Here is a 23801-nt window from a genome sequence, read left to right as displayed (position 1 = left end):
TTTCAGATGGTGAGATTCAAATTTTAAGTGTTACTCACTTAAAATTGAGTTCAGGCCAATCAAGTGTCTCATGTCTCTGGATCTCTCTGAGAAACAGTTGTCTTTGGTATCTTCATAAATCTTTCTTCTAAGTCAGCGGTCCCCAACCTTTTTGGCACCAGGGACTGGTTTCGTGGAAGACAGTTTTTCCACGGACGGGGGCGGGGTGGGGAGAGGGTTGAGGTGGTAATGCGAGCAGTGGGGCGGGGATGGGGAGCGGCTGATGAAGCTTCACTTGCTCACCTCCTGCTGTGCAGCCCGATTCCTAACAGGCCCGAGACCCGGGGGTTGGGGACCCCTGTTCTAAGTGACTTTTAGGCATTTTTTCTACACCCAAAGGGGGACTGAAAGGGCACCTGCTACAATTTTGCTTTAATCGTTGGACCCAGAGGAATAAGAGCAGAGGTTTATAAACTTTGATGACACTTCTCAGGGAGGGTAATATCATTTTGCAGCACATTTTCTGGGTGACTTTGGCTGCTCTAACCCTGGTTCATAGCAGGAAAATGTGTGTGGAATAGTGTGGAATTTCTGCGTGAAACTGAGTCCTGGGCAAAAGCCATTGGTTCATCATGAATTGCTGGAGCTGCTCAGGGCATCACAGGCAATGAGGAAGGAGGTCGGCAGTGGCTGGCGGCCTGCAAGAACATGAAAAACAGGCACAGAACTGAGAGGCAAAGGACATAAAGTGCATGGGGACAAGTCCAGGGCAGACCGAAGTCATTTAAGGAGAAAGAAAAATTGAAATGGACTAAAGAGGGAAGATTGGGGACCTTAGCGGTATAAGAAAATGTTAAGAAAGGGAAATTTGAAACCCTAGAGAACAATTAGAATGGATAGATTCTGAAAGACTGAGTAAAATTTAAAGCCAGATTTATAACAGACAGGAGAGCACAAACCCCAGAGGGAGCCATTGCTGCTCTCAGTATGACTAGAGCATTGGTGGCTCTGATATGGGGCTCTCCGTGGACAGATGAGGGAGAGGGTGAGCTAAGAGAGCTCTCAGGGCAGGGTTGGTTCCCCACTGAACGTCAAGGGATGATGAGTGGTGGTCTTCCGCGGCGACCCACCCCACCTGGACAGTATGTGTCCCTCCTTCGAGGCCCTGCCCCCTCTCCCCTCCCTCACGCAGTCCGCCTCCCGTTACACCAGTCCCCTGGGACCTTTCCCTGTGGTGAGTCACAGCCACGTGTTTCCAGCGCTGCCTTCTCCTTACCTTGTGTTCTCCACTTGATGTCCCTTTCGGTTGCTCAGGGGCAGACACTGTCTGTTCCTGGTCTCTGGTCCCCAGCAGCACGATGCACAGGGACTTGATAGGGTCCCTGCCCAGGGGCAATGGCGATCAGGTCGTGGGCCCCACGTAGAAGTGGCACAGGCTGGTGCCTTTATCATGGTTCTTTGCTTTTTTTCAATTCTTGCCCCCCAAAGCATAATCTTGATTGAAACTTTGCTTTCAGAATTTATAAGCTGAAACAGTCACTCAAATTAACACTGGGCTAGTTTCCCCAAAGCACTTTTGATGCATAAAGTTTCATTCTGAGAAGCATGAGTCATTGACTAAGGCCCATTGACAGCTGGGCCTTAACCAGCCAAGGCCGTACCTTCTAGGGAGCCTTGCCTGGGGCTGGTTGCCTCCAGAAGTGTTTCCTATTCAGAAGGACATTTTCAGACCTTTCCCCTTAGGGTCCTCCCTCTTCTGGCATTTATCTGACTCTCAAGTCTCCCTTCCTTGCAGCACCCACACAAAAGGAGTAACTGTTGCTCATTCAGTACTGGATTTGAAGCAGTATTTGTACCTGCTTGTAAGTTGCATCCTAGGTAATTTGAATCCTTTTTGGCCTTCTTAGGACTGCAAGATACGCTTGCTCTCTGGAAATGTGTCCTCACCCTCCTGCAGAGTGAGGAGCAAGTAATCCGAGATGCAGCCACAGAAACCGTGATGACTGCCATGTCACAGGAAAACACTTGCCAGTCAACAGGTACCTCATTCTTATCTTTCTTCGATGCCTTATTGCTCTTGGGCAGGGGTTGGCACACTTTCTGTAAAGGGCCAGAGAGTGAATATTTTAGGCTTTGTTGGCCACTCAGTCTCTGTCTCAACTCTGCCATTTTAGTGGGAAAGTAGCCATAAACAATAGGAAAACAAGTGTACGTGACTGTGTTCCAATAAAGCTTCATTTACAAAAACAGGTGGCTTCCCAGATTTGATCTACTAACCACAGTTCGCTGACCCCTGCGCTAGGACATCATAGAGACAAATTGCTTTCAGAGGTAGAAATGTAGTAAACAGTGCCTTTTGTCAGTTACATTGACATCCTTTTTAAATAAGGCCAAGTCTGGATTTTCTGTGTGGTTACATAATCCAGAGATCTAGATCCATCAGTTTGCTCCTCTGTGCATTTCTACACGTAAAAGAAACGGATGAGTGTAAGTCAAGTTGCTCCTCTTTGTGCCTTGGCTCCTCGTTTGGTGGTGACGTTAGCCCAGGGGGCAGGAGGGGAGTGGAAAGAGGAGCAGCCTAGATGGGTAGTTCTGAGCTCATAGCCACTCAGTTCATAATATGAGCTGTTAGAGCCCTGGGCCCTACTTACCTGTACGCAATGGCAAATGCTGTGGAAGCAAAAGGGAACTCCAGGCTGCAGATGGAAAACGGGCCGCTGGGTGGAAGGGATGGGGCTAGGTGGAGTAGACGCCAGGCCACACCTCTGGGCGAGTGGCCGTCTGGGAGGGTGACCACTCTGGTGGACTTGGATTCCATGCACTCGGGGCTAGGTGTCAGGAAAGATCTCTGGGTCAGCCATCCCAAAGAGAAGTAAGAACACCATTTTGAGACAGGTAGTCACAGGCTGGGCAAAGAAGTTTACCTTAATGGACAGCAGAATGGGAGGGGAAATAGCCATACAGTGTCGGTAACTGATTCCCGCGGGTAGGGTTGCGGTCCCTGGAAGCTCCTCCTGCAATGTGCGAACATCCCCCTACCTGAGTCCTCCGTTGTAATGGTCTGGGCGCTTTTCTCCACACGTATGGAAGGAGCTGGTGTCTTAGTAATCTCCCAGTGATACTACTCCAGGGCGCATTTAGCCAGGATCAGCTTGTCCTCTCAGTGGGAAAACGTCCACATCGGTGCTGCGAGTGCTGTACTAGCAGCCTTCTCCCCATCCCTGTCCTCATCCCTGAAATTCTGCCATTAAAGATTCATTCCTCTTTCCAATTGTGCATTTTCCTTAGAAGGACGCACGGAGCACCGAGCAAGTGCTCAGTAAGCATCTGGTGGAACGTAACACTCACTAGACTTCTATCGGACCCTCTCACCGAAGATGGGAAAGAGCATTTCACGGTGGGATTCAGAAGTGGACTTCTTCCCTCCTAATCTTTAGAGTTTTTGCCCTGCTACTTTTATTTCTTTCAGAATTTTTCCAAGTTCATTTATAGTAAAACTATATTACCATGTTCTCCCTCCTTCTGCTTTGAATTTTTTCTCAGGAAATAGAAATCAAGAATTATATTTTGAGTGCCTTTTGCGTGTGAAATTCCATGTGTGAAAGCCTCTGAGGGAGTAAGTAATGTAAAAGCCTACTTGCCTATCTTTGTATTTCCTGTCTTGGTTCATAAAAGAGAATCTGAGGTGTGAAAAGACAAGAATTCTGTAACAGCTAAACGTAGTATGTTACCCTGGACCAGATCCTGTACTGGAGGGGTGAAAAGCCATACAGGAAATTATTAGAATAGCTGACAATATTGAAATATTGTCTGTAGATTAAAATCAATATTGAATTTCATGAATTTGATAACCATACTATGGTTTTGTAAGAGAATTTTTTTTTTTTTTTTTTAAATTTATTTATTTATTTATTTATTTATTTTTGGCTGTGTTGGGTCCTCGTTTCTGTGCGAGGGCTTTCTCCAGCTGTGGCAAGCGGGGGCCACTCTTCATCGCGGTGCGCGGGCCACTCGCTGTCGCGGCCCCTCTTGTTGCGGAGCGCAGGCTCAGTAGTTGTGGCTCACGGGCCCAGCCGCTCCACGGCATGTGGGATCCTCCCAGACCAGGGCTCGAACCCGTATCCCCTGCGTTGGCAGGCAGGTTCTCAACCACTGCGCCACCAGGGAAGCCCAAGAGAATATTTTTATTCTTAGGAAATACACAACTGAAATATTAAGGTGGAAAAGGACACAACGCCTGTGACTTACTCTCAGGTGGTTCAGAAAAAAATAACACTATGTGTGGATGTAAATAGTAAACACAGATAGGTAGTTGCTGTACTTGCATCTTTTCCATATGTTTAAAATTATTTCAAAATAAAATGTTTTTTAAAAATCCCAAGTCCACAACTAGAAAAGACTAACACAGTATATATTGGTAGACCATCTGGCTGGTTTATCAACTATTCCACACCCCCAGGGTGACTCCTTTCTCCTAAATTATATGAAAACATCCTGCCCGCCCCCCACGTTTTTTTTTTTTTCTAAACTCATTTTGAGTGAATTTTTGCATCCGAAAAATCAAACCCAAGCCAGATACCTCCCATTCAGAGATCTCAGCAGCATGACGTCACTGTGTGAGGACACTCATTCAGCATGTCCCCGTGTGTTCTCTGTTCTGCCTGATAGCAGTGCTTAAACAGAATCTCTGTAATGCAGTGTGATTTTAAGCAAAAAATGCACATCTTTCTGCTTTAGACTGAAAAGTAACTGAGGATTGAGTATCACCCCCTGATTTTTCACTTTAGTCAGAAGTTTACCCAGCTGATTCATTAGAACAATATTGTCTTGTTTGGACATCCTCGAGGATACCAAGCAGCTGATGGCAAGTTTTCACATTCCTTCAGCACACAGGGGTTTTGTAGCATACCCTGCTAATGGTTTGCTCTTTGGTGTTCCAAAGTCCATTATTACTACTGAGTCTTGAATACCTTAAAAATACATGTCATTTCATTAATTTTGTCCTCAAATCAGTGGTTTAGAAAGTGCCACAGTAAAATAATAGTATTAAATTATGTTAATATTTAATGTCTTCTTTGAGAAGACTAAATATTGTTAAATTAATTCTTCTCCTCCTAAGAAAGAAATAAATCATGAGGACTCCTTGCCTCTGAGATCTCATCCTGTAAATGAGGGCTGGATGGGGAAGAAAGAGCTTTGTGTTCATACTGACAGCCTGCTGGGGACGTGGAGAAGAAGATGGAGGTGCATTTTGATTTTGGGGTCTAGGGAGGTTCCTGAGAGTGGAGCTGGCCCAAGGGAAGGGATAAGTGGCACACAAATGAGAGCATTTCAACACGGAAGGAAAAGCGGGAGCCAAACCTGGAGTTGGGGGCCACTTGGGAGCTGATTGGGGAGCAGCAAGTGGACTTGTGTGGCCAGAACATAGGCTGAGGCCAGGGGAGTGGAGCAGGAGGCAAAGCTGGAAAGGCGGGAGTGGCCACACTTGGGATGGCTTTGAATGCCAAGCCAAGGGCCTCCTCTTATAGGTGAAGGGAGGCTGGAGAGGGTTTCAAACAGAGGAGTCATGTTGCCAGGAACGTGGGTTTGAGGGGCTCTTTGTGGCAGCTGTGCATGAGATGGATCAGGGCTGGGGGTGAGTCAGTGGGGGTGAGTCAGGAGATCAACTGGGAGCTGGTAGCAAGAGTCCTCATGAGCCGCCATCAGTGGTGATGGGGTGGAGAGAGCATGGGGTAGACTCAAGAGGATTTGGGGGCTGTGCTTGTGGGCGGTGGGAGAGACGGGAAAGCAGAGATGACCTCAGGGTTTCAAACCTGTGAGGTATCTAGGGGAAACACCTCGACCTGCCTCTGGCACTGACATAGCAGTTGGGCTATCGCGTTCCAGGAAGTGAAACTTCCTGGAATTGGGAGAGCCACTTAGAGGCCACAAGTCACTGTGATCTGGGACAGAATATTCCTTAGGCCTTGGAGAGCTCAGCAATGGAAACTGAGAGGGCAAAGGGGGAGCTTTATCTGCTGGAGGAACAGAGTGCGCTGTCCGGCTCTCTCCTGCCCTCTCCAGCACACGGCGCGGTGCCCCTGGGAGCCCCTGGTAAGCCGTCACAGGGCAGCTGCTGGTGCTGGTAGCTCTGGCTAGAAACCATGGAAGGGGCAAGCATGAAACCAGTCGCTGTGCACACGGCTGGCCTTAGGTGGAGGTCTGTGGTGTGAATTAGTTAATGATCCTGGAAGGTCCAGAGGAAATAACTCAGTGTTTAGATCGCCCTTGTGAGGATGGATTTGTTGTTCACCTTCTTGCCTGCCGAGTTCTTCTGCTGTCCTGCATGTGCGCCACCCAACATGGTCACCTGGGAGGTGGAACTCATAGGCTATTAACAATCCTCTGAGCACCCCTGAGGCCCCTTCAGCTTTAGATGGGAGGAAGCCCCAGCAGCGGGACCCTCCCTGTCCCGTCCCCCCCCCCCCCACTCTGTGCCAGTCACAGCACGCTAAGAGGGACAGAAGAAATGGCACATCTAGGGCTCAAGAGGAGGGGATTGAAGTTCACGGCCAGGAAGAGATGGTGTATGGGCAGGACTCCAGGTGGGGCTCCACCTCTCTCCTGCCCCTGCTCTGACTTGACTTCAAGCCTTGAAACGCTCTGGAAAGAGCTCTTGTTTCAAGAGCAGGAGACACTCAAGGCCGTAGCTCGGCCGCTCCCACTTCCCCGGGCTCTCCCACTTCTGCCTGAGCAGCTCGCTCACATCTGTCTTATAGACTCATATATCAGGATTTCACATCAGAGCTCATTTGAACAAGGGCTTCCGTGTGAGGGAAAAAAACAACCTGGACACTATTTAAATTTAAATCACTAGCTTTGTGTGATTCTCCAGTGAGGCAGACAGAGTTCTGGGTGGAAGCAACAGGAGAGGCCCCTGTGCAGGTACGAATTTTAACAGCCTGTTTAGGAGGAGGAGAGGATGAAAAAGCACCTTTAAAAAAAGCAACCCACCCAAAGGTCTAGAAGATGGCCAGAATTCAGCAATTTGGGGTTATTCTGTAGCCTTTTTTTTTTTTTTTTTAATTGTATTGAAGTATAGTTGATTTATAATGTTGTGCTAGTTTCTGCTGCACAGCAAAATGATTATCGAGTTATACATACATATATTCTTTTCCATTATGGTTTATCACAGGATACTGAATATCGTTCCCTGTGCTGTACAGTAGGACCTCGTTGTTTATCCATCCTATATATAATAGTTGGCATCTGCATAGCCTCTCTTTTATGTAGAACCCTTTGTCTCTGTTACAGGGTCTCTGTTGGGTCTAACTTGATAAGCTAGTGTCAGACTTGAGGACTCCAGAGTAAGAGGATGGAAGGCTCTGACCTGAGGGGTCCCGCAGAGATGGCTCAATCTGGAGGCCCTCGGGCGGAACCCTGCGTGCTCACCTTTCGGAGCTGGGGGCTCTCTGAGCAGGAGGAGATGGGTGGGAGGGGCTGCCGGCAGGCAGGGGGCTGTTAGCCTTCTGAAGCCCCTTCCTCCAGCACCGCACCCTCTCCAGCTCGGGATCTCCCTCCCTCCCTCCTCTTCCAGCTTCATCCAGCGTTTTGCCGCCTGATTCGGGAGACCTCCTCCCTTTCCCCGTTTCCGTTTATGAGATTCAAAGAAAGTTTCTAATACCCAACAGTCGCTTTAGTTGTTGCAGGATAAGAAAGAGAAGCCAGTTAACAAGGAATTTTAAGGGGGGCCCAGACCTCAAATCACTGTCAGTGTTTAGGTTCAAGAAGGATGACTTCTTGGTAGAAACTTTTTTTATTTAGCTATAATTGACAGAAAAGGTAGAAACTTTCTAATGAAGAGAATGTAAAAGACTTTTAAGAAAGAAAGAGAGACAGATGATACAGCAGGGGAGAGAGAAGCGGGCGCACATGTCCTCACACGTGTGAGCGATGGGTGGTTCTTTTCCTTGGAGTACTGGCTCCAGGGAATTCCGATCCTCCCTCCCACCACGCCCACCCCACCACAAAAAAATCATAAAACTTCTGCTCATTCTGCCAGATATAACTGTTCAGTGGTGACACATTAAATCCCACCTTCTCTACGATGGCCCTACCCTCCAGGATCTCTCGTTTTTCTGAACCCCTGCAGCATTTGGTTATAAATAGCCCTTGATTTTCTACTCTTTTATTATTTTCTCCTTCATATACTTTATTTAGTTTTATCTTCCCAACTATCCTGTGAGCTTAGAGACTGTCTTCTATTAGGTACACAGTAGGTGCTCAGTGGGCATCGATGGGCTGATCTTCCATCACAGTAGGCCGCTTAACAGTCAGTAATAGTCTGTCAGTCCCGAGTTCCACAAGGAGATTAGAGTGCCCTTTGAAACAACAAAGCTCCAAAACAGGCAGACTGACCCTCCCTGCTACAACTGGCCCAGGGGGCCGTGGTGTTCATTAATTCGGACAAACTGGAAAGGCCGTCCTTCTGAGCGACTCACTGTATGGGGCTTGTGGGATAAGAGTTGGTAGCCCTGCCGCACTATTTGGTCCTTCCTCACTCATACCACTCGGGTCTGCGTCTCAGACTGCAGGGCCGGGGCTGTGGGCCGCGGCCCTGGGGTAACCAGGAGACACTGCAGGAGCCTCCATGCTCTGCACCAGGACCCACAGAAACTCTGGAATAGTGACGGAGCTTATTTAGCAGGGAGGTGGAAGAGGGGAAGCAGGAGCAAAATGTAGCAAAATTGAGACTAGAGGTTAGAGAACAGGGCAGGAGGCAGGTGACATTGTGGGGCTAAGTGGAAGCAGTCATATAGCGGGGCAAGATGAGGAAGAAGAGAGCAGACGCCTGGTCAATTTCCCCCCAGATGTATTCCTCCCTCTGCCACACACCCCCCACCCCTCACAGACACACACCCCGTCATCACCACACAGAGCCCGAGGGACAGCATGAGAGTGTGAACACAGCTCCCACGCTCCAGCCCAAGCAGGGAGGGAGGTCGGGTCACCGTGACATTACACAGCGGCCCGGCGGTGACCGCCCCGTCAGCAAAGCCCCAGGCCTGTGGGCTTCATGCTGAGTTGCAGATGGTTGCATCCCCGGAACCTCCAGAGCTGCCCACCAAGTCCTCCTGTCACACCAGCCACGTGCCCAGCAGAAGGCACTGCGCTTCTCCCAGTTCGTGCGAGTTCACAGGGTCGGGTCCTCCAGGTCTGGCCTCACTCCTCCCTCTGCCTTCCAAGAGCTTCTTTCCTAATCTGCTCAGATACACTGTCTCCAAGGTGTCTTTTCTGTTCCGAGGTACCAGAGCCTGGCCCCAGCCTCCATTTTAGACGGCCTTTAAGCTCCGTGAGTGTAATCTCATGAGCGTGTACCAAGTACCTTTTTCTGGAGAAGAGTGACCACCACACTAGAATTCCCGTCCTAACTGCCTCCAAGCCTGACCTAAATGCTCCTGGGGACAAGCTAAACTTACTTGCCTCTCTCATTTCTTTGTGCCTGTTTTTAAATTCTAAGTTGTTTTCTCACTCCTCCTCTTACTCTTACCTAGATAAACCACAGGTTTTTCTTTTACTACTTAAGTATGAGGCAAAAAGTGGTGACATCACGCATATTCATTCATTCATTCATTCAGCAGGTATTTACAGAGTGTCTGTCCACAAGGCTTGTTTCATGTGCTAGTTCAGGCCACCAGCATCTCTCACCTGGACTTCTGTGAAAACCTCCAGCCTGCTCTTCCTGCCTCTGCTCTGGTCTGCCTGCAGTCCAGTCCCTGTAGCTGTTGAAGGGCCTTTCTTAGGGAACAGATCCGACGATGTTGCTCTCCTCCTCGGACCTCTCCCTTGGCTTCCCTTCTTTCTCAGAGTAAAACTCAACTCCTGAAGTAACAGATAAGGCCCTCCCGACCTTACCCCTGCCTCTCTCTCCAGCCTCAGCCCCTGCTACGCCCTCTCTCTCTCTCTCTCTCTCTCTCTCTCTCTCTCTCTCTCTCGGCTCCAGCACTCCAGCCTTTTTTGGGGTTCTCCAGCTCACCAAGCCTCAGGGTCTTTGCACTAGCTGGGCCTGCTGCTTGGAATGGTCTCCCCTGGTCCCACACAGCTGCCTCCTTGTCATTTCAAATCTCAGCTTCAGTGTCATGTCCATAGAAACGACTTGACCACCCAGTTTACAGTAGCTGCTCATTTACTATTACTTCACCCTGCTGGCTTCATTCTCTGCATAGTCCTTTGACTTGTCTTATTATTTTACTGTTTATTTAATTCGTTATTTGTCTCCCTCCACCAGAATAAAAATTCCAGGAATGTAGGACTTTTGTCTGCTTTGCTTGTTACTGTGTTCCCAGAACCTGGTACATAATAGATGCTCAACAGAAATCACTACTGGATGATCAACAGAATGAAGGAATGGGGGAACGTATCAATCACAGTAGTTAAACCCAATAGAGATTAGTGTTTTTAGAAACGACCAAAGGCAGAAGAGGTGGAGCTGTGTGGATTCTCTGCTGTGAAATTGCCCAGAGGTGGTGGATCCTTGTTAGGGCAGGTTAAATCAGCTCCCTTAGGCCCACCTCTTCCCAGAGACCCTAATTCAACCAGGAGCTGATTGAGCATCTACTCAGGCAAGGCCGCAATGGCGGGTCCTAGACTAACTCCCCCTCTCCCTTCTGTTCCTTCCTGTCACTGCTGGATGGAATTTCTTGAGCAAGGGTTTCATCCACGGGGGCCCCTGGGTCTAGCGTGGGGCTGGCCTTGGGAAGTGCCCAGCCGGGGAAAACCTTTCAGTTGTTCATCGTGCCCTGGTCAGGGGGCTGGGACCAGTGCCGAATGAGTCCATCTGGAAGGCAAAGGTTGGTGGCTGCAACTCTGAGAATGGGGGCCCCTTCCTCCTGGGGCCCTTGCCTCGCTGTCTCTTCCCCACTCTGTGTAGGCCAGGGCTGGGTAGGCAGAAGGAGAACATTTCCCTCTGGAGGCTTCTGCTTCATTTTACCTCTTTTGATCCTCACAGCCACTCTATGAGATATTTTACTGTCTTCTCCATTTTAAATATGGATAACCTGGAATTCAGAGAATTGTCGTTTTTGTTTGGTTGTTTGGTTTGGTCTGGTTTGGTTTGGTTTTAGGCTGCGCCGTGCGGTATGTGGGATCTTAGTACCCCGACCAGGGATCGAACCCGTGCCCCCTGGGAATGCAGCGTCTTCACCCCTGGACCGCCAGGGAAGTCCCCTGAAATTCAGAGAGTTGAAGTAGCAGACCCCAGGTCTTGTGGGAGATGAGTGTCAAGCTGGAATTGGAGCTCAGGTTCCTGTGGTGACAAAGGCTTTGCACTTTCAACGCCTCTTCTGAGATGGGAAAAGGAGTCCAAACCCAGCCTCTACGTTTGGAACCTAGGAGTTAATAGAAGGAGGACATTGAGGGTCCCCTAAACTCTGCGGTGTTTAAAAAGAAGACACTGAAATCATAACCCAAGAAAATGGATTGGAGACCCAAGAGTTCAGATGCACAGAACTTGTCCTGAAGAAGGGAATAGAAGTTGCCACGGCTGGGGCAGTTGCAGCCAGAAGTGACAGGAGGTCCTGTGTGAAGGCTGAGTGTGTCCCCATTTTCCAGTCCATCCTAGAGAAAGAGAATCACACGACCGGGGGGGTTTTAGAGCCTCTGCTTTATAGATGGGGAAACTGAAGCCCAGGAAAGGTAAATGATTTCCCCAGTGTCACATAATTAGTGGGGAAATGAGGCCTAAAACACAGGCCCCCTGAGACACAGAACAGCACTTCTCTCCACGGCTCCCCAAGCCTCGATTTACAGAAAGGAAGTGACAGAAATGCCGGGTGCCCACTGAGAATAATCCAGACTCCTGGGTTGGAAAGAACCCATCGGGGGTGAGATCGGTGCCGTGGGGTAAGGCAGGTTCCGTGGAAGAGAGGGCTTGGAGGAACTCCATCATCACAGGGGTGGGAAGAACAGAGTGTTCTATGAAACCAGGCATCTCCCAGCAATAAAACCACACCCTGCAGTCAGCCCTGAAATTCCACGGCCTTGCTCCCTTCCAGGCCTTCTCCCAGGGCCATCTGAATGTCCATCTGTATTGTTAGTAGGGTTCCAGGGGAGGAAACACAAGAAGTTAGGAATTGTGATCCTAACTCCCAAGCAGACCCCTGGCATTGCCTGGGCGGAGAGCACGGGAGAATGGCTGTTGAAGGAAAGTAGCTAAGTAGGAATTAGTTCTCTATTTTCTCATTTATTCCTTCAAAACTAGGATGCTTGATCAAGGCAGGAGCCCCCCACCCCAGCTTCAGTGGACTAACCCAGCGGAGCCCCAGTTACCATGTACCCAGCGCCCTTCCCATCAGTCGCTGTCCCAGGAAGCCTGGGCCCCTGACGTTCACCTGCATCTCAGCGAGTGCGGCACTGGCAGCCGACCCACCTGATGTGCAGAAGCGGATGCAAACTAATGCTCCTGTTAAATCTGGGAGCAGGTTGCTGCCTCCACAGAGTACCCCGCCTGGGCCTGGTTGCTAGGGTGACGGGATTGTTTACATGGCCTCCCGGTGACGAAGCCTCAGAGAGACAACAGCAGGCTTCTCTCAAGGAAATGAGGGTCATCTTTGCATCATTTTGCCTCCCCTGTTGCTGCTCGTGCTCCCTGGGTCCAAGGCGATGGCCCCACTGGTGACGGTGAGCCCACAGTCTGGGGCTCAGGCCATCTGGCGCTGGCGTGGCTGCAGGGTTTCATCTTCCCGCTTCGTCAGGACGAGCCCAGTGCCTGGTGATCCTCATTGCCCTGCTCGTGGCCTCAACTCTCCTGTGCTTTCCTTTCTGACCTCAGGAGCTGCCACTTTCCCCCGAGAGGCTGTGTCAGGATGTAGGATTCCTCTGTGCACTAGTGTAAGCAGTCTTCCCTTTTGAACCTAAGCCGGTTTCAAGAGTTGGGGTCACTTCTCTGTCAGGGATGAGCAGAGATGGGCCCCCATCCCCATTTACCCCTGGGCTGGTTAGGATGACTGAGGCCAGCAGCTGGTCAGCAGCACCCCCAGGCCCCCAGCTTCGGGCCTGACTCCCACTCCCTCCATCCACACCTGTCATTGGCACTGACCCGTGCCCTTCCCCGCCGAGTCCACTCACCTACAGACCTGCCAGAGGACTGACCACCTTCCTCCAGCCCCAGCAACCAAAGCATCGTCAAACCCGGACTCTTACAACATTGCTACTGCCTGAGAAATCACATCTGGCCACCACACTAGCTCCTCATTCTTCAGCACCCTGTCAGAGACCTGTAAGGCCCTCATCTTGCCCACGAAACCCTCCAGCCCTGTTCTCAAGTCTCTCAGAGTGATAGCCTGGGCTTCCTCATTCCTACTGCTCTTTTTTGACTACAAGAATCCACACAGCAGGAGCTAACCCAGACAGAACAGAAGGGGAGGTGCTCTGATGGTGACGGCATCGCAGGGAGTATTTTTATCCGTGTGCATGTGGGGTGTGTGTGTGTGTGTACATTTAGATAATGTGTAGGTTTGTGTGTTATAAATCCATGCGCCTTTCAGGGTGGAGAATACACAGAAGCAGTTTGGATGTGAGTGTACAGAGGGGTGTTCTGAGGAGAGTGGGATTTTAGGAGAATATGCTCTGGCCAGTTTACTGATGTTTCAGGATTAAGGAAGGTAAGAAATGTTCCCCGCAACATCTAAATGAGGAACTCCTCCCTGTAGTTCAGTAATTCAGCTTTTCCAAAGTGATTTCTTGTGAGGCTCGTCCACAGGAGCAAAGGCAGAGAGCATCAGGTGAGAACAGAGACAAAGGTCGGCCTTGCCAGCGGCTCGCCTCCTCTGTCTCTTCCCCTCTCTCTGCCTCTCTCTCTCTTTCTCTCTCTCACATTCTATTTCCCTCTTCACCCTCCCCCCACCTCCAGCTGACGTACTCAAGTTACAGGAGTACAATTAAGGATCTTACTTTGGGGCCTATCTTGAAATGGACTTTCTGTGGTATTTTCTTGGGGCTTCAGACATGAGACAGCTGATGTTTTAGCCTGGGTATAGATTTGGCACCTGTAACAGACCCAAGTGAGAAGTGGCCTAAATGAGTTAGTGGCTTGTCTCTCCGCCCTCACACAAAGGCTCAGTGGACAGCTGCGATGTTCCACAGTCAGCGGGGACCCCCAGCCCCCTTCTTGGTGTGCCGCCGGTTTCAATGGGCACCGTCCCTGTGATGGTCCACGGTGGCAGTTCCAGCTCCCACCGCCATATCCACAAGCCTGTGAGCGGGAGAGACGGAGGGGAGTTACACATGCCACTTCCAGTGGCGCCTCATCAGCCAGGACTTAGTCGTGTGCCCCACAGCTCAGCATAGGAGGCTCGGAAATATGACGTGTGTGCAGCTAGAAGGTCTATTTCTATGTAAGGAGGGAAAAATTGATTTGGGGAGATTCATGTCTTGCCATTTCCCATCTTCTTGTTTTCATACAGGTACTAATTACTGACTTCCTGGAAAGTTCTGGTTGCTTGCTAATAGCTAGGGTCTCAGACATAATTAAGATAGAGCCTCTGGCCTTAAGCTGTTGGGAGTTTACCCTCTCAGGTGTTATTTTACCTAAAATCAACAGGATTCCCTTTATTTGCATCCAAATTATTTTTTTTAGTAACTCATATGGCCAATTTTGTAAGAAAAGGCGGTAATCAATAATCAACACTAAGAATTTCAATCTAAAATTTTTCATTGACTTGATAAGTGTAGTTGCTTATCTCTATTACATTTCTTAGGAACACACATCACCCAAACTGCAAACAAACTTTAGTAGGAAACAAGATTGCAACCTTGCAATGGTATTACCCATAGCCAGAATTTACTAGAAAGATATCTCTTTAATGGGGAGACCACACTTGGAAGAGACCCGAGAATGGGGAAACGTAGAGAGTCCCAAGGTCATCTCTTTACATACACCTTGCCTGTCCCCTCTGTGCTTTTGACCATATTGGTCTTGTGCCTGGTATGTCCTTATCTACCGACATAAACGGTACTGATTCTACAAGGCCCAGCCCCAGGCCTTCCTTTCCCACAAAGCCTTCCAGGCCTTTGTGTTCTCTTTCCTTTTGTCAGACCCACACTGTTAAGGTCAAATATTGTTTCTTTCTTTTTTTTTTTAAATAAATTTATTTATTTTATTTTTGGCTGTGTTGGGTCTTCATTGCTGCACGCAGGCTTTTCTCTGGTTGTGGCGAGCGGGGGCTACTCTTCGTTGCGGTGCGCGGGCTTCTCATTGCGGTGGCTTCTCTTGTTGGGAGAATGGGCTCTAGGTGCGCGGACTTCAGTAGTTGTGGCACACGGGCTCAGTAGTTGTGGCTCGCGGGCTCTAGAGCGCAGGCTCAGTAGTTGTGGCCACGGGCTTAGTTGCTCCGCGACATGTGGGATCCTCCCGGACCAGGGCTCAAACCCGTGTCTCCTGCATTGGCCGGCGGATTCTTAACCACTGCGCCACCAGGGAAGCCCATATATTGTTTCTTGGTTATGATCCCACCCACACCATAAACTTTTTAAGGGCAGGAGCCACCATCAGAGCAAAGCTGGGCATGTAAAATTCTCAAGTAGCTCATGTCAGGCTGACATATTGTCCTGAAGCATGTTTTATTTGAGAGATAAATGTAGACACAAGGTTTGAGGTGGGCAGCTCTCCCTAGGTCAGAGTCCCCTGCCCAGCCTCACAGCAAGTCCAAGGGTCCCCAAAGACCCAAAGCTGGGCCTTTAGATTGGGGTGGGTTGGCAGGGGCTCCCCAAGCGATCTTGTCTGGTTATACTAGAAAATGAAATTTTCTTCATCTTTTAAAAGCCAGTCATAGAACATAGTGGTTGTGCTTCAGAGTCACCAGTGTGTTAATTTTTTTTCAAAAGCAAAAGAAAAAAAAGTCAGATTCTTACCCTTTCCTCCTCCTTAATCCGTTCCAAATGAGAGCTTCGAGGAGGAAAACTCCCAGGACCTGCTCTGTTAAGCAAATTGGTTTCTGCTGTGGAGTGGGGCTGGGCTGGGGAATGGAGTTAGGAAAATATATGGAACCTGACATAAAAGATTTGGTTTGTGTTTGGAAAAGGATTCAGGTTGTTTTCAGGTTTTGAGTTACAGCTCGGGTGCGTTTGAAGAAGCAGAACTGAGCGGCACCTTGACCCACAGCCTTTGCGGGCTTTTCATGCAGCTCCTCCCGCCTTGGCCAGTCCCCGTTGCCTGGGTGCCTGGCTTGGCGGGCTGGCTGGGAAACCTTCCTTCATAAGTAACTCCCGGGGTGGGGGGACAGGAGTGATAACAGACTTCAAGTGGGAGCTGAACTTCCTTAAGCACTTAGGGAAGGCCACGCCTAAGTCTGGCCCTGAAACTCTCCTTGCCAAGGCACGCACGTGGTCTTCAAGTTTTCAGTTTGGTGCCTCTAACTTTATTATTTCTCTAACCTCTCTAACCAGCAGGCTCTGATTGTGAGCCTGTTTTTATTTTTTCACACTCTCTTTTTATACTTTGAAGCTGTGGTTATAAAATATACATCAGAAATGTTGGCTCTGCACCCACGAGACCCGGGAGGCTGTCCAGATGCACAGTGACAGCTGCTCCCAGCAGTGCCCCCGCCCCGACCCCTGGCCTTTCGGGGAGGGGCGGGGGGTTGGTGGGGGGACAGCGGTGGCTGGTAACAGACTAGTCCAACCAGGAGCAGAATTCTGGCCAGGGATTCTAGATGTGACTCTGAGAAATTGGCAGGAATATTTTTCTGGGGGCTCCCCAAACGCACAACGAGGGGCAGAACCCTCGGAAGCAGAAGTCCCAGTTTCAGACAAAAGGTTCATTCGTCTCCATGTGGACAGTTCTCCTGGCCCCCATCTTCCTCACCATCCACAGAGGAGGTGTGAGCCGCAGAGCACTCAGGTAAAAACAATATCAGAAAGCAGCCTTGTTTTGTTCACCGCCGTTTGCCAGAAATGGTTGTCACGTTCATGTCACTATAGAACTCAGAGACTGGGTGCAAGGAATCTTCCCAAGTGCTGGCCTTCCCATGTTCTACTCCACCCAATTCCAACCCCTCTTTTCATCCTCTTGCCATCTCTTTTTCCCACAAGTTCCTCCCTGCCCTGCCCTTCCTCCGACCAGAAAACATGTAGGAATCTCCTGACATTGTTTCTACCTTGACTCCACACGGCGCTGGGTCTTTTTGAACAGAGTTGTCCATAAATCTTAGATTGCTTTTCATCTTTGAAAAAGCCGCTTCTATCAGCAAGTCATCATTCACATGTCAGGGGCAGGGAAAAGTTCACCGAATTTCAAACTTCAATTTCTTTTCACTCCAGTTTACATCTACTCCCCAGAAACCACAGAAATTTTTAAAAACTCAGTCCCAATAGGCAAGGTGCCCCATGACATAGCCTGCTAGAACCAGGGCCAGGCACCTGGGTATGAAGGAGCGCCGGGGACGGGAGAGCGAGCGTGGGTTTGCCTGGATGGGAGTTGACTGGCTCTAACCCATGGGGGAAGATAACTTCAGGTTCTCAGAGAATTAAAAACCCGCTGGCCTCACTTTAGAGTGGTGGATTTGGGGAGACAGGTGATATTTATAATGAAAGGCTCAACTTAGCCGTGACTGTAAATTACAAATAGGGAATCTAGTATAATACAGCTAATGGGCTAGAATATACTTCACTTCCATGTTATACCAGCTAAAGGAGAGGTGAAGGGAGAGTTGGAGCAGATGGGAAGAGAAAGGAGGAAGGGGGCATGGGGGCAGAGAAGCCAACTCCGCTCAAGGACCTGGCTCTTTCGGGTCTTTCTGCTTTGTATTCTTCAGCACATTGACTTGACCTCATGCTTGTTCCCATGGTTACAAGATGGTGTTTGCATCTCCAGAGAGCACCTCAACATTCTAGGTAGGAAGGAAGGAACAAGAACATACAGTTTTCTTATCACAGAGGTTCTTTTTATTCAGGAAGAAAAAATGTCCCCAGCCCCCCCTACACCAGCAGCTATCTCTGCATGTCTCCTTGACTAATTCTGGGTACATGGCCATCTCAGCTACCAAGCTAGGCTGAGAGAGGAAGAATCGTGCAAAGGAAAATGAGATGGGGCTAGACGCGTCACCTGGAGCTGATGCATCACCTCCCACAACAGAATGGGACTTCTGTTAGCAAGGAAGGGGTGGGGGGGTGGCTGATGGGTGGGCTCTAGGTGAGGACTCAGTGTGTACCCAGGAAGTGCCATGATATATTAGGGAACTATAAGCAGTCCAGCATGAGAGTGTGAGTGGGATGGGAGAAGAACAAGAACCGAAACTGGAGAGGTGAGGGCCGGATCTTCAAAGGCCTAGAATGCCCTGCTGACGACTTGGCTCTCTATGGGAGCCTTCCCAGGTTCTAAGTAGGAAACTGAGATGGTCATGAACATTACCCAGAAGAGGGGAGGGGGCGCCAGTGCCCTCTAAAGCAGTGGTTTTCACACTTCACTGTGTACACAGATGACCTGAGGATCTTGTGAAAATCAGCTTCTGATTCAGTAGGTCTAGGGAGGGCATGAGATTCCCCATTTCTCACAGACTCCCAGGGGATGTTGATGGGGCCCAAGAGACCATACTCAGAGCTGCAAGACCCAAAAGGATTACTCTTGAAAAGAAATGGCCAGATGTGTTTGTTAAGCATTTTTAACATAACTGCTAATGTAACTGAAAAAAAGGAATTGACTGAAATCATTAGGGGAAAAAAGACAATTACTCTTTTTTTTTTTTTTTTTTTTAATTTTCTTTCTTTCTTTTTTTTTTTGGCTGCATTGGGTCTTAGTTGTGGGGTCTTTGTTGAGGCATGTGGGATCTTTCATTGTGGCATGGGCTCTTCATTGTGGCGTGTGGGCTTCTCTTTAGTTGTGGCGTGTGGATTTTCTCTCTCTAGTTGTGGCGCTCGGGCTCCAGGGCGCGTGGGCTCTGTAGTTGTGGCGCAAGGGCTTAGTTGTCCCGTGGCATGTGGGATCTTTGTTCCCCGACCAGGGATCGAACCCGCGTCCCCTGCATTGAAAGGCAGATTCTTTACCACTGGACCACCAAGGAAGTACCAAGACAATTACTCTCATTTTTTTTTTTTAATATTTGTGTTTTTACGTAGGATGCACCTTGACATTTTCTACTGTATTTCAATTAAGGCAGTTAGTCTTGGAGTGAGTTTTCCCCTACCAGAAAGGCAACATCTGATGTAATTTTTAGAAATCCGATGTCTAAATGTAACAGGAAAACCAAAACCAAACCATGGTTTGAATACGGTGGAAGTTCCTCTCTCTCTCAGGTTAAAGTGATCCCTGAGGAGTTGTCGAGGCTGATTGGCAGCTCTCAGTCATGAGGGACCCAGGCCCCAGGCTGCCTCTGTCTTTCTGCTTCCCTCTCCTGGCATGTGGCTTCCATCCTCAAGGTCACCTCTTGGTCCCAGATGGCTGCTGGAAGCCTCAGCTGTCCCATCCTCACGGCAGATGAGAAGAAAGGAAAGAAAGAAGAGCAGTAAGAGCTCGTACTCTTTCCCTTCTTGTTGACCACAAATTGATAACGTGGCCATATTTAGCTGCAAGGTGGGCAGAGAAATGTGTTCTTTTGGCCTGGGCGTATCACCTAGAGTTCTTTTACCAAGGAAGAAGGGAGTACCTCTAGCTGTGTCACTTTGATACAGGAGATACATCAAAAATGACATGGAACGGTTGAAAATAAAGGGATGAACAAAACTATTCAGGCAAACGTCAACAAAAAGAAAGCAGGGGTGGCAATAGTAATACTAGGCAAACTAAAATTTCGACAAAAAGTAGGAAGATGGACAGAAAGGGACACGTTGGATAATAAAAGGTGTAATCTACAAAGAAGATGTAGCAGGCATAGGACTTCCCTGGTGGCGCAGTGGTTAAGAATCCGCCTGCCAATGCAGGGGACACGGGTTCAAGCCCTGGCCGGGGAAGATCCCACATGCCACGGAGCAACTAAGCCCGTGAGCCACAACTACTGAGCCTGCGTACTGCAACTACTGAAGCCCGCACACCTAGAGCCCGTGCTCTGCAACAAGAGAAGCCACCGCAATGAGAAGCCCGTGCACCGCAACGAAGAGTAGCCCCCGCTCACCGCGCCTAGAGAAAGCCCGCGTGCAGCAACAAAGACCCAATGCAGCCAAAAAAATAAATAAATTAAAAATTTAAAAAAAAAGATGTGGCAGGCATAAACCTTTATATATCAGGCAAAATAGCATCACAGTATACATTCCCCCCAAAAAAGACACACTATCAGAAATATTAGGGGAAAAAATTGTTAAAATTACAACCAAAGTAGGATACTTTAACCTTCCTTCCTCAGAATTTATAAGGTCAAGCAGATTAAACATAAATAAGGTTATAAAGGATTTGGATGCCATATTTAAAAGCTTGGATGTATTTAACCTGGTATTCTGCAGACAGAAAATAAGCATCCATTTCAAATAGCTATATAACATTTATAAAAATTGATATTTTGAGTCATCAAGAAAATTTCAATTCCATAAAGTAGGAAACTTTCTAGGCCACATTCTGACCGAATTGCAAGCAAACTAGAAATTTAAAATAAAAATATTAACAATAAAATGCCACTTGGATATTTACACACCATCTTGTAAATAAGTTATGCCAATGACAGAATAAAAATTAAAAACTCCTTTGAGGCCCAAACAGATGAAAACACCATCAAGATTTAAGAAGATGAACCTCTCTTCAGGGGAGATACTTGGCATTATTTTAGACAATTAAATTTTTATCCATAGCATACAAAGACTTCTTTAAAAATCAATAAATGAAGATAATAGAAGAGGCAAAAGATTAAAACCAAGCACTTTGTGGAAGAAAAAAATAGCCATGAACAGTACACATATGGAAAAAATGCTCATCCTGACTAATCATAAAGAAATGCCAACTAGAACAACAATGCCTGGGCATTTTCCCCGTATCTTGCTGACAAAGGATAAATAGATGGTTCTTGGGCTTCCCTAGTGGTGCAGTGGTTAAGAATCCACCTGCCAACAGGGGACACGGGTTCGAGCCCTGGTCCAGGAAGATCCCACATGCCGCAGAGCAACTAAGCCCGTGCGCCACAGCTACTGAGCCGGCGCTCTAGAGCCTGCGAGCCACAACTACTGAGCTCATATGCCACAACTACCGAAGCCCACACGCCACAACTACCGAAGCCCACACGCCACAACTACCGAAGCCCACACGCCTAGAGCCTGTGCTCTGCAACAAGAGAAGCCACCGCAATGAGAAGCCCGTGCACCACAACGAAGAGCAGCCCCCGCTCGCCACAACTAGAGAAAGCCCGCGCGCAGCAACGAAGACGCAACGCAGCCAAAAATAATAAACAAATAAAATAAATTTTTAAAAAGATGACCCTTACTCAGGATGTGTAAGGCTGTGGAGGAACAGGCGCGATCATAGCTGGTGAGACTGTAAATTGGTACATTTTTAGAGGGAGTTTAATGTTATTTATAGAAATTTTAATCTATGTATATACCAATTGATCCAGTAATTCTACTTCTAGGAATTTATCCTATAGAAATATGTGCACAAGTGCAAAGATACATGTACAGGGTTATTCGTTTCAATCTTGTTTACAGCAGGAAAAGAAGGAGCAACCTAAATGTCCATCAAAGGACATTAAATAAACTTGGATATATCCCGATACCACAGGGCAGTTAAAAATAATGTAGTAAATCTCTATGAACTGATATGCAAAGGTATTCATGATATATCGTTACCTGAAAAAAGCAAATAGCAGAACAGAATTTGTAGAATGATCCCACTTATAAATAATAATAGTTTTATGTAAATACATAATTTTTTAAAGTCTAGAAGGCCATATATTATGAATTACAGTCTCTGGTACCTACCGGGACCTGGCAAGGAGCTCAGATGCATGAACTGTCTGGGTGTGCAATCAGAGTAAATAGGAACAACGGTGAACAGAACACGTGCTGCCTCAATTGTAGTCAATGTTGGGCAATTTGTAGCATTGCCAGTTTCCCCTGGAGCCCCGTGCATCAGAACTCGGGAGAGGCAGCTCTTTCTGTTTCAGCCCCAAGATGGTCTCTTGGCCCCTTAGCAAGGGCAGTAGCGATGGCTCCTGTGTCCTCTTCAACAAGTGCTCGGTGAACCTGGAGCTTCCGGTTGAGGGCAGCTTCAATGCCCCCTCCGCTGAGCACAGTGGCCTGGGCTCAGTCACATCACTAGGAAAGTGACAGTGACTAAAACTGAGGTTAATATTTTTTTTAGCACCCTAGATTATCGACTGTGTTTTGTTTTGGCTTTACGTGTTCCTTAGTGTTCTGCAAGGTCACTCTCCACCTCAGAACCTCCAGAATCTTTCAGAATCTTCAGGAAGCCCCAGACAGGCCAAGTTATCCACAATCCCAGTGTAACTCTGTGTACGGTTTACTCCTTTTAGTCTCTGTGACCCTTGGCTGGGAGAGGGGCTGCCGACAGCTGTACTAGCGGAGAATAGCAGGAAATAGACAGCTCAGGAGGAGAAAACTTGAGGATTGATATCCCTCAATTGCTGACTACCGTCCTGCCTAGCAAATCTCTGTGCTGCTTCATTCATTTCCAAAAGTGACTTTCCACTTGATTTTTCCCCCCAACCCTCAGTATAAATATTGGCCTGGTCTTTGAGTTCTGGTCCAAAGAATGGTTTGGCCTCCAGTATAGGGTTGCCAGATTTAGCAAATAAAAATACAGGACACACAGTTAAATTTGTTTTTGTTTTTGTTTTTCTTTTATTTATTTATTATTTATTTGGGTGCGTTGGGGTCTTAGTTGCAGCACGCAGGATCTTCATTGCGGCATGCGGGATCTTCCGCTGCGGTGCATGGGCTCTTCGTTGAGGCGCATGGGCTTCTCTCTAGTTGTGGCGTGCGAGGTCCAGAGTGCATGGACTCAGTTGCGGTGCGCGGCTTAGTTGATGGGTGGCGTGTGGGATCTTACTTCCCTGACCAGGGATCGAACCCAGGTGCCCTGCATTGGAAGGCGGATTTTTAACCACTGGACCTCCAGGGAAGTCCCAGGACACCCAGTTGAATTTAAATTTCAGATAAATCACGAATAACTTATTTGTGTAAGTATGCCGCATGCAGTATTTGGGACATAACGTATGCTGAAAAGGTATTCATCATTTACCTAAACTTCTAATTCAGCTGGGGGTCCTCTATTTAATTCAACTCTTTTTCTCCAGTGGACTCTTGTGGCTCCCCCATTCCAAGGGGGGGTCACCTGAAAGTTTAAGGATAAAGATCAGTAGGAGTTGTAGGTAATAGTTGCCCACTAATAAGCATTGCCCAGAGCACTGCAAGTCACCTCCCCTTCCACTTTTTTGTGCCTCCTCCCGCTTCTTGCTTGCTTCCCTACTTCTGAGCTGGGGCCTCACCTCCTACCCCTGGGCTTTCTCTCCTTTAGTTTGCGGCTTTCCCCTACCCTCACCTTTCCTCCTCCTTTTCTCCTCATTTTACTCTCACTGGTCCAGAACATGTAATTAAAGTTTACATATTTGAGTGTTGGTTATACTTACTAAATAAGGTTTTATGTTCCTTGCTGTAATTTAAATACCAGGGGAATTGAATTTTTTGTGTGTGTTTCTTTTCCTTTTATTGATAGGTGGCCTTAAGTTTATTTTTAGCTACGTGAATCATTGACCTTCACCGTGAGTGGGAAGAAAGGTCTCCCGTTTCCGGAATGAGCTCATCTGCATCTTCCTAAGACAGATGCGGATGGGAAGGAGGGGAGTGGAATAGATTGAAGTCAGGGGACAAAAGGGGGTCCTGCTGAGTCGACCCATTCCGGGCAGGAGGCTCAG

At 48.2% G+C, this 23801-nt stretch overlaps 1 protein-coding gene across 4 annotated transcripts in view; it reads left to right on the top strand.

The window, feature by feature from the left end:
* THADA (THADA armadillo repeat containing) overlaps window positions 1-23801 on the top strand; it is a 319471-nt gene that overhangs the window by 268425 nt on the left and 27245 nt on the right. For 2 of the 4 annotated variants that reach the window (XM_068564210.1, XM_068564209.1), the window contains exon 36: window positions 1887-2018. In XM_068564210.1, coding sequence (XP_068420311.1) covers window positions 1887-2018 — 132 coding nt within the window. Of the gene's footprint in view, window positions 1-1886; window positions 2019-3267; window positions 3461-3522; window positions 3596-5098; window positions 5195-23801 lie in introns of those variants that run through there. The other 2 variants (XM_068564211.1, XM_068564212.1) reach the window with 2 other exon arrangements.

The sequence above is a fragment of the Eschrichtius robustus genome, chromosome 15 (genome assembly GCF_028021215.1).
Source record: "Eschrichtius robustus isolate mEscRob2 chromosome 15, mEscRob2.pri, whole genome shotgun sequence".
NCBI classification, from domain to species: domain Eukaryota; kingdom Metazoa; phylum Chordata; class Mammalia; order Artiodactyla; family Eschrichtiidae; genus Eschrichtius; species Eschrichtius robustus.
Note: the sequence above shows the minus strand (reverse complement) of the source record. Positions and strands in the feature narration are given on the sequence as shown.